Raw genomic sequence first — 10,509 nt, 5'->3', positions numbered from 1 at the left:
CTGCATAGCATCTAGTGTAAAGTAGGCATTAGAAAATACATATGGATGAATACATATGAATATATGGGAACGTGATGTTTGAAGTGGGTATCTTACCACCTCTCAACTGCCGCAAACTGAATGAGAGAAATGTTCCCAGAAACTGCAAGACTAGCAAGGAAGTGGCTATGTTACTTTTGGCAAGGTATGTACCAGCACCAAGGATCTGCAGTAGCACAAGGAGCCTGCAGAATGGTGAAGGGTCATGTGAGAGCAAGTCAGGAGGTAAACATGTCAGGACTTGGTGAACAGCTGAATGGGGGCAAGAAGCAAGGGAGAGAAACTATTATTTCTGGAAATCGTCTCCATTTGTAGAGAAGGGAGGTACAGAACAAGCACATTTGTGGGGGAAAGATAGAGTTTGATTTTGGACTTCAAATTAGCAGTGCTGGAGATCCAGGTGGAGCTGTCCAGCATACATTTGGAAATATGAGTCTAAGACATGGCTGGAGATCGAGATTTGGAGGGATAGTTGAGCCATAAGAAGGATCAAACCTGCAAGGGAAAAGCAGAGTGGAATGAGAAGAGAGCTGGATTTGAAACCACAGTGAACACTGTTATTTAATGGGGCAAAAAAGCAACATGGGGCCCTTCAAGAAGACTGACAAAGATTTGGGCAATAGGAGAGCTCAGAAAATTCTAAAGCCAAGTAAGGCTCAAAAAGGAAGGAGAGGCCAGTGCCAGATGCTGCGGAGAAATAAGAATCAAAAAATTTCCTTTGAATTTTGACACAAAAAGTATTTTAAATGACGTGGTGAGGACAGAAGCAGATTGAGTTGAGGGGTAAGCTCTCCCCTCATGAGAGGGATGAGAAAGGAGAGGCAGGTGCTTCCCAGGTCCCGAAGATAGAACTCTATGCCTTACTTAAGTTGAGACTGTGACATCTTCCAGGGTAGGCAGGGTCTCTTTCGTCTGTGGTCCCAGCGCCCAGCACTCGGCCTGGAAGAGGGGGTGGCGTCAGTGAGTTCAGTGACTAGGGACGGAGAAAGGCTTCGCGGAGGCAGTCGCTTTGCAGCCGAGGCTTGAAGGATGAGGGTGATTGGGAGGAGAGGTGGGAGGCAGGGCCCCTGGGTGATGGGGCGCTCCGAGTGCGAGAGGGGGGCCTGGGAATGAGGTGGGGCTCCCGTAATGTGCGGGTGGCTTGTGCAAAGGGTGAAGGCGGTGTGGTGTGTAGGCTTGGAGGGACCTGTTTGGGGAAGAGACACAGGACCAGAGGCCGCTGCGGGCGGGGGGACACCCCCCCGCCGCCCCACCCCGCTTACGCCGCGGCGAGGTTCCACGGCGCCTCTACCGGAGCCCTCCCGCCGGGCTGCATGGCGATGGGTGACCGCCAGGGGCCGCTGCCTCGGGTCCCCGGCGCTCCCGCCCCTCTCCATTGGCCTTTGTTGCCGTCGGAGCGCCCCGCTTGACTCGTTCCCGTCCGCCCCCTGGGCCTGGCGGTCGCGCCTGCGCACTGGCAGCTGGCCGGGCGCTCGCAGGGGGAGCTGCTGCAGGCTCCGCGGCGGCGGCGGCAACGGAGGCTGCGGGGGCAGCGGCGCGAGCGGCCGGGCTTGGGGGGGGTGCCGAGCCCGGCCCGGAAGCCCGAGCAGCCGGAGTGCGGGGTCCCTAGGCCCCTCACTCTGGGCTCCACAGTCTCCAGGCCGCCTGACCTCCGCACGGGTATATGGGATGGAAGCGGGACCCTCGGGAGCAGGTAAGGGCCCCTTTGAGTGGGGGCCGGTGCGTGCTCCGCGGACCGGGGGACTCCCTCGCGAAGAACAGGATTTCCGAGTGAGGAAAGGCTTCCTGAGTACGGAGAGGGGCTCTTATGGGATGGGGGGGCCCAGTTTGAAGGGGGCTGTATGCAGTTCCGGGGGAAACCTTGTGAAGGAAGCCCTAAGACGGGGGCTGTTTACCCACGGAGGCTGTATGCGCTCCTGGAGGTGGGAAGTAGTCTGGGAGGAGGGCCTGGACGCACGTAAGGACTGCCGGAGGTCCCGGGAGGCCTAGGGAGAGGCCCGGCAGGTGGCAGGGGGCGGGCTCCAGGTGTCCAGGAGAGGAGGGGGTCGGCACAGATGGGCCCGGGGCTGCTGCTTGCCGGGGGGCGGGGGCTGGGCTGGGCTGGTGTCTCCTGGGAGAAGGCGCCAGAGCTGGGCTGTGAGCTCCGCCCCGGCCGGGCCTGACGCGGGGGCGAGGGTCAGGGGGCGGTGGGTGGGGATCCAGCCCGGGATTCCCCCCCGTGAGTCGGGGGAGCTGGAGCGGAGGCGCCCGAGCATGCGCGGAGGTGGCGTTTGGAAGGGGCTGCCCGGGGTGGTGGGGGCGTGGCTGCCCGGATCCCCCAACCCCCCACCCCGCCCGGTTTGGCTCGGGAAAAGGAGCCCGCTGATGGGGCGCGTTCTAAGTTTCAGCTGGCAGAGTGCAAATAGAAATGGACCCCTTCCCCGTCTCTGGGTCTCTTCCTTGATCCTGGAAACCCTCAGTCACAGTTTGCCAAAACGGGTTGACGGAAGCTGCCGCCTTATGCCCCTGGGGTGAGGAAAGACTGGGTCCAAGGCAATGTATTGGGGGCAAGTCCCCCCTGAAGAGAGGACTCACAAAAGGTGTTGGTTACCGAGAGACCAAGGCGAGTACCAGGTGTACCTGGAAGGGGCTGTCTGCCTGGTTTCCTCGTTTCTGGTCCAATACTTCGTAGAGATGGGATCTTTTAATTCAAAGATAATGATTTTTCCGTTGAAATGTCCCCTCAAGTGACAGCCTAATCTCTTTCTGTACTTTAATATTTTTAGTGGCTTCTGTCCCCCACTGGGTATCTTTTCTTTTTTGTTTCTCTGCTCCCCAGAAACTGTTAGGGTCGTGTTACTAGACCCAAGGTTGCGGAGCTAGGCTTTTGTCACAAATAAGTCGTTTGGGAGAGGGGGGGTTTATAGCTTTTACCCTGGTGAGTCCCAGGTGTTAGCCTTAACTTCTCCTTATCTACAGGCAGTCTGGAGGAAGGGACATGGGAACTGAGGAGAGACTGGGGTAGGGCAGCTTCAAGAAGACCAGAGTCTCCAGGATGGGCTGTGGGATGGTGACACCTGCTTGTGTCCTAGGTCTTTTACCCTTTGATCAGAGGAGCATTCTGGACCTGGGAGTCCTTTAGGTCTTGTCTCACTATCTCTTTCCATTTGCTCCAGGGGTGGACATAGGATTTCTATTCAGGATGTGGATTTCATCTGGGACAAGAATTTCATTGGCATTGGTGGTGGAAGAGTCATCATCTATTTATGCCAGATCTTATCCCCCTCAGGGAAATAGCTCCTGCCAATTTATTTATTCAAGTCATCCATTTAGTGATCTATAAGTGACTACTTTCCCCCCCAAACAAAAACAATCTTGTAAAGGCTGTGTAGGTCTTCATGTAGAGTGCAAGGAGCAACTGACTTCAGAAAACTATTTCTCCTTCCCTTAGGATTCTTTCTCCATTCTAGGAACTCTCTTGGTTTTCTAAGGCTAGAGACTATTTACAGCAACCTGTGTACTAGAGTAGGAGTAAGTCACAGAGGTCCAGATGGATTGCTGGGAGCTGGCACCCATACCAGACTGCTAATGATTTCATTCTGATGAATTCCTAATGGACTCTGGAGTGATGAAAAAATTGACTTTCTTGCTTGTTATAGGAGATAAGCTTTTAGGAAGGGGACTAGAGCCTGGTATCTGGAGTTGGCCAGTGGGACATGCTTTGCCTCATCAAAAGGTGTAATTAAAATTCAGTCTGGAAGCTGTGAATGGAGGGACCCTGTAACTGCCTCCTTCCTAGGCCCAGACTATTCTCTTGGAAGTTGGAGGACACAGTACACAAAACTAAAGGTACTGCTGCTGGCTTCGCTGGGCTTGTGTCCTGATGCGCTTTCTGTGCTCAGATGTGTTCTAAGCACATACACTGGATTGGGAGCTCCAGGACGGTAGAGGTGATGTCTAATTTACCTGTGGAAACAGCAAATGCCTAGGTCCTGACACAAAGTACACATTTAGTAATTGAATTGAATCACATTCCAGTATGAACATAAGTGGTTAAGCACATACATGTGGGTATTTAGTAATTTGTGATACTCAGGTGTGGACAAGTTTTTTTTTAGAAGAGGTTGGCTTTTTAGTCTTACTGTACAGCTAACCCAGCCTTGAGTTTGTGTTTTGAATAGGCAGTCTGGCTCCTAAAGAGGTATGTGGGCCTCAAAACTGCAGGGAAGGAATCCCTGAGCCAGGCCTTTGAGCTCTGTTACTTTTCCTTCTCAGGGCTGGTTGGGGATGGGGGAGGGGGAGTGTCCTTTCCATGGCCCCTCCCTCCTTGCTTTTGTCTGCAAGGAAGGGCCCCGCCCCTTCCCCCAAGGCCCAAGCTTTGTCCTCTGTGCTGGGGCCCTCATCTGCATCACAAAGTGGCCGTCTGTCCCTGTCTGGGTTTGAAGGGAAGTGTCTCCCTTTCTCAGACTGAAAGCTGGGGGCAGGGTGGGGTAAGAGGTGGGGGGAACTTTGTACTGTCTAAGGCTTGCAGGGGGATGGGATGGGAGAGAGGTTCTCCCTTTCGCCTTCCCTAGTTTGGGGATGAAGAGGAAGGTGGGGGTTCTCCTGTTTTCCCAAAGCCTCCTTGGAGTGGAGGGTGCCTAAGGCTGAATTTGGTGTGTAGTTCTATTTCTGGGGAAGAGAAACCTTTGGAGGCTAGAGTGCCTGTCCCATCCCCCATCATTTCTACCCAGCCCCCAGCTCTAGGGGATGTCTTTTTCCCAAGACTCCAAAAGATTATTCAGCCTAGAAGGCTAAGGAGGTGAATGGAATGTAAAAGCTTGGGATGGGAAGAATATCTCTTATATCCGCCAGGATGTTTATCTTGTGCAAGGCTTATCATTGTTTTTGAGCAGTTTACAGGTGTTTGGGTGCTATGTATGTTAGTGTGTTCTTTGTGATGTGTCTGTGGATCTGTTTGTTCATTCATTTAATATCTTTATGTTGAACACCTCCTGTAGGCTAGGAGGCAAGATATAGCCCTTGCTCTTGAAGAACTCACGATCTAGAGTGGTGAGGGGTATGTGTATAAAGGTAAACCATCTAGGTCTAAGTGTGTGTTTGGGTATACATGACAGGAACGTGTCTCACTAGGTGTTTGCATCTATCTGTTGCTCGTGTGCAGTTTCTGTCCAGCTGTTTGTGGAGAAGGCACCCAGGTGCTAGTAGTTAGGCTTTCACTTCCCCCTGGAGCTGACTCCTTGAAGTCCCCCCCAGGCTGAGCCTCCCTTTCTGTCTCCATTTCCCGGTCTGCAGATAGGGCTGGGCTTGACAGGTGGTTAGGAGACATAGCCGCTTAGCTCTGGGAAACATGCCCCTCCCATGAATGGTTCTGACCTCTTCCTGACCCCCCAGCTGAGGATATGCCCCATCCCCCAGCCAGACGGACTGTGAAAGCAGAGCTATGATGATGGGAGATTCTGGGCTGGTTTATCCCTCTCTCCTCCCACCTGGGCTGGTCCTCTACTGGCAAGGACAATAGTAGCTGTGGACAAAGGCTTCTCTTAGTGTCCCTTTTTCCGCCCTTTCCTCTCAAGCTAGAAGATAAAACTAGGGGCAGCAATCTAGCTGGTGGCAAGAGAGGAGAAAGTGGTGGAAGCTGGCCCTGCCCTAGCCCTTTCCCAGGGTCCTGCTCGATCTTGAAATTGATTCCTTCTGTTATTGTCTGGGCCCTCTGTGTGGAGGGAGCTGTGGCTGTGCAGAGCACCTCTTCTCCTCTTCAGAGCCAGTATCTCCATCTTCTCTAGCATGCTAATGGCTGTCTCTCCTTCCCAAGTCCTCTACTCTAGCCTGTTCTTGACTCCTTCTCCTGTGTTCTGCCTGTCTTCATTCCCTAGCTTTTTCTCCTTTGAACCTTTTCTTTTTTGTTTCCCCAATTGCAGTCTTGCTTGCTCAAACTCCCAACTCTAACCTGTATGTTGCCTAGGCCTTAACTCCAGCCTTCCTTCCTTCCTAGATCAAGCCTCTTTCTGCTGTGACTTCCAGTTGTGGCCTCTTTGTCAGCTCCCTCTTTCAGCCTCTCTCCTTTCTTTTGTCTCCAAGCTCTATTTTTTTTTAGCCTTTTCTACTTTTCTGTCTCTCCAACCTCAGCCATTCAGTTGCATTCATCCTTTCTAAAACATTGTCTCCCTCACATCCCACTAGCCTGACCTTCTTTGGATTTTCCTCCTGCCTACATTGCAGAGAAGCATTAAGATGTTGTTATTTCATGTTCAGGATGGTGATGAGTGAAGTGAGCATCTGGCTGGCAGAGAAGAGAAGCTACTCGGTTTACCAGATACCTGGTGGAGGCAGATGTCTTAACCTGGTACAAGAAAAAAAGTTTTATTATTGGGAGCCAGATTTAGCTCTTCTACTTAACATTTAATAGAAACATATTAAGTATTCACTTGATGAATAGAGAGACAACAAAGATAATTTTTCTAACTGTAGAGAGGTTTAAAAAAAGTGAACATGGATTGTCTGAGCCAGTAGAACCCCTCAGTTGGTTTGGATAGGCAGGAAAGAGGCTGCCCCTATACTCTATTGTTCCTGTTCTGGAAGGCCTTGTGTCTTCTCTGATCAGAATGGTAAGGAATTAGGAGACTGTATCCTCATGAGCCTCTTTATCTTGTAGCTGCAGGCGCCTACCTGCCCCCCCTGCAGCAGGTGTTCCAGGCACCTCGCCGGCCTGGCATTGGCACTGTGGGGAAACCAATCAAGCTCCTGGCCAATTACTTTGAGGTGGACATCCCTAAGATTGATGTCTACCACTACGAGGTGGATATCAAGCCGGATAAGTGTCCTCGCAGAGTCAACCGGTAAGTGATGCATGTCTAAGTCCCAAGTCCAGGAGTCTTTACTGAGTTTTAGACTCTTGAAAGAATATCCAGAAAATCAGTAGAGGGTGGTATCATCAGATTCGAGGACTTTTTTGAGGAGGAAATTCCAGGTAAACGTTGAAAAATACCACTGAATTTGGCTATCAGGAGATCATTGGTGCCTTTTGCAAAGCAGTTTCAGCAGAGTAGTTGGGCTAGTAATCTAACTACAGTCAGTTGAGGAATAAGTGGAAGGTAATGTGGTAGGGATAGTGAGAGCAGATAGCCTTTTCTAGATAGCTTGACAGTGAAGCATGGTTGGTTAGAGGGGATTTATTGGGGTCTAGTACAGTGCATTGTGCATTGCGGTATTTGTTAAAATGAATGAAAAGTTTTTAAGAATGAGACATGGATATGCTTATAAACAGAAGAAGCTAGTTAAAGGTATAGGACAGAGAGGAGAAGAATGTGTTCCTATTCATTGCTAAGACAGGAAGACATTACAGGACATAGAGTTGGAGAAATTAGCCTTGGAAGAAGCAGTATTTCTTTTTTTTTTAAGATTTTATTTTTAAGTAATCTCTACACACAACATGGAGCTCAAATCCACAACCCTAAGAACAAGAGTCGCATGCTCTTCCAACTGAGCCATCTGGGTGCCCTGAGGCAATATTTCTTTTTAAAATTAACTTATTTTGGGATCCCTGGGTGGCGCAGTGGTTTAGCGCCTGCCTTTGGCCCAGGGCGTGATCCTGGAGACCCGGGATCGAATCCCACGTCGGGCTCCCGGTGCATGGAGCCTGCTTCTCCCTCTGCCTGTGTCTCTGCCTCTCTCCGTCTCTCTCTATCATAAATAAATAAAAATTAAAAAAAAAAAATAAAATAAAATTAACTTATTTTGTTATTACTTGAAAACTACATATGCACAATGTAAAAATAAATAAATAAAATACTGCAAAAAGAACAGCAGCAAAAAATATCTGTTACCCTGGTCTCCGGTCCCTTAGTCTCTTTCTCTAGAGGGATTCATTGTTACCATTTTTAAGTATGTTTCCATATATTTTTGTATGCGTATGCAAGGATATGTGTATATAAAACGTTTTTTAAAACACACAAAATTTAGAATCCTATATGCCTTGTTCTGTACTTTGCTTTTTTCCAGTAAACAGTATTTATCAGTACAGGTATATCTGCCTCAGTCTTTTGCGTAGCTCCATAGATATTCCATTGAATGGTTGTATTATAACTTCTTTAATAAACCTATTGAGGAACGTTTAGGTTTAGCCTAAACATTTGCTACAAAAGTGAAACTGTTGAATATTATTAAATATAGATACATTTTTGCACTCAAATATGAGTGTAACTATAGGATACATTACTAGGAGTGGAATTGCTGGCATACTATGTTGAGAAATTTTGAAATATTACCAGTGGGTTTTTTTTAAGGTAAGTTGTACCAATTTATACTCTCATTATCAGAATATCACGTGCCTCTTCCCATATCTATACCAATACAGTATGTTGGATTTTTTGATCTTTGGATTCTGATAAGTAGAAAATTCTATCTTGGTCTAATTTTTTTCTTCCTTTTTTTTTTTTTTAAAGATTTTATTTATTCATGAGAGTCACAGAGAGGCAGAGACACAGGCAGAGGGAGAGGCAGGCTCCCCATGGGAAGCCTGATGTGAAACTTGATCCCGTGACCCTGGGATCACGCCCTGAGCCAAAGGCAGATAGATGTTCAACCACTGAACCACCCAGGCGTTCCTAATTTTTTTTTTCGATTTTATTTTATTTTATTTATTTTTTAAAAATTTATTTATTCATTCATGAGAGACACGGGAGAGAGGCAGAGACTTAGGCAGAGGGAGAAGCAGGCTCCATGTGGGGAGCCCGATGTGAGACCTGATCCCGGAACTCTAGGATCACTCCCTGAGCCAAAGGCAGCTGCTCAACCTCTGAGCCACCCAGGGATCCCACAGTTTTTTTCTTTCTTTTTTTTTTTTTTTTTTTTTAAGTAAGCTCTGTGCCCCATGTGAGGCTTGAACTCACAACCCCGACCGAGATCAAGAGTTGCAGGCTCTATCAACTGAGTCACCTAGGCTCCCCAATCTTGGCTTAATCTTAATCATATTTCTCTAATGACTGAAGTTGAACAAATCTTCATATATTTAAAAATTATATATAGAAGGGACATTTCAAATGTGAGAGGGAAAAAAGGAAAAGAGGTATGCATATATAAATTTGTTTATACGTATGTCTGGGAACTTGAAGGTGGCCTTGCCTGTCTTTCACTACTCTTTTTAAAGTCAGTAGAGTTGCTTTTAATGTAGGAATGGGTTCTGGAGTTAGAGGGTAGAGGAGAAAGTTTGACACAATCTATGAGGGATGGAACCATCAGGGTCATAAAATTGCTTGATAGCACTAAAGCCTAATTGGGATCGAAACCATTTGTTTACAGTTGCTTACAATGTACAATTTGAGTCTTTTTATCCAGTAGTTTTCAAGAGCTTTTGTTTAGAAAGTGAAGAGGTTTAGAAAGTGAAGAGCTTTGCTTTAGAAAGTGAAGAGGTCCAGTAACATTCAAGAGCTTTTGTTTAGAAAGTGAAGAGGTCAGATAATTGGATGGGATGGTATTTTGAAGGTTAGATGGACACTCTGGGATCTTAGTGGCAGAGGACAGGAAGTAAAATCAAGAAAAAGATTATAATGGAGTGGTAATGGGGTGGCGGGACTAAGGGGTTCAGAGAGGTAAAAGAGATGGGGTTCTTCCACAGTTTATTCCTATTCCAATTCATATCTTTACCTCCTCTACCTTTTTTATGTCTCAGCTTGGGGATTGGAATAGCCTGGATTCTATTCCTGATTCTACATAGACCCTGGGAATAAGCATTTTTCCTCTCTGCCTCCCCCTCTGCTCAGAAGTCACTTGTACCTACTCTTTCAGATCCTTTAGAGCCTTGGTGATCTGAGAACCAGAAGCATCTCTTGGTAGCTTGTTAGAACTGTAGCATTTCAGGCTCTGCTCTAGACCTGAATTAGAATCTGCATTTTAATAAAATCTCCAGTTGATTCATATGAACGTTGATGTTTGAGAAATGCTACCATAGAGTAGATGAGATTAGAGTGGCTGCTAGGAGGGGATGGCCGTTATTTGAACACCGAGTTGCTTCCAAGAGCTCCGAGTAGTCTCTCAGTTTCCACAGGCTGCTCCTGTCCCTGCAGGGAAGTGGTGGAGTACATGGTCCAGCATTTCAAGCCTCAGATCTTTGGTGATCGCAAGCCTGTGTATGATGGAAAGAAGAACATTTACACTGTCACAGCCCTGCCCATTGGCAATGAACGGGTAAGCCGGGAGTCAGGCTAGACCTGTTAGTGGTCTGAGGTGGGTCAGAACTCATGTAGGCCTCTTTGGAGCCGGGCAGTCCAGAAATTCCTTCATCTTTTATGATGAGAAAGTGTGTTTTAGGGTGAGGGATGAGTAGATGCTGATGTTTATTTAGCCTACTGTATGTCTGTCCCTGTCCCAGATGGACTGAGATTAGACTTAAAAGAGACCTGAAGGACTTTCTGCTAGACCGAGAGGGATAGCAGTACTCAACTAAGGTGGCTACAGCCTAAGGGGCTGGATTTCCTCTGAAATCTTCATTGT

The 10,509-nt window shown here is 48.0% G+C and overlaps 1 protein-coding gene and 1 long non-coding RNA gene across 6 annotated transcripts in view; one reads left to right on the top strand and one right to left on the bottom strand.

Annotated features, from left to right (window-relative positions):
- Positions 1 to 232: 232 nt before the first annotated feature.
- LOC140602455 (uncharacterized) lies at positions 233 to 1,488 on the bottom strand. Its single transcript, XR_012005406.1, has 3 exons — positions 1,302 to 1,488; positions 904 to 978; positions 233 to 534 (listed from the first exon to the last, which is right to left on the bottom strand). It is a non-coding gene; the product is annotated as an uncharacterized lncRNA (long non-coding RNA).
- Positions 1,489 to 1,521: 33 nt separating this feature from the next.
- Positions 1,522 to 10,509, top strand: part of LOC140602452 (protein argonaute-1) — a 35,599-nt gene continuing 26,611 nt past the window's right edge. For 2 of the 5 annotated variants that reach the window (XR_012005405.1, XM_072771965.1), the window contains exons 1-3: positions 1,523 to 1,732; positions 6,674 to 6,857; positions 10,083 to 10,203. Coding sequence is in view for 4 of the 5 variants with exons in the window: in XM_072771965.1 (XP_072628066.1) it covers positions 1,708 to 1,732; positions 6,674 to 6,857; positions 10,083 to 10,203 (330 nt within the window). In the remaining variant the exon portion in view is untranslated. Of the gene's footprint in view, positions 1,733 to 6,673; positions 6,858 to 10,063; positions 10,204 to 10,509 lie in introns of all 5 variants that reach the window. The other 3 variants (XM_072771967.1, XM_072771966.1, XM_072771968.1) reach the window with 3 other exon arrangements.

This window comes from Canis lupus, chromosome 13 (genome assembly GCF_048164855.1).
Source record: "Canis lupus baileyi chromosome 13, mCanLup2.hap1, whole genome shotgun sequence".
Taxonomy (NCBI): domain Eukaryota; kingdom Metazoa; phylum Chordata; class Mammalia; order Carnivora; family Canidae; genus Canis; species Canis lupus.
Note: the sequence above shows the minus strand (reverse complement) of the source record. Positions and strands in the feature narration are given on the sequence as shown.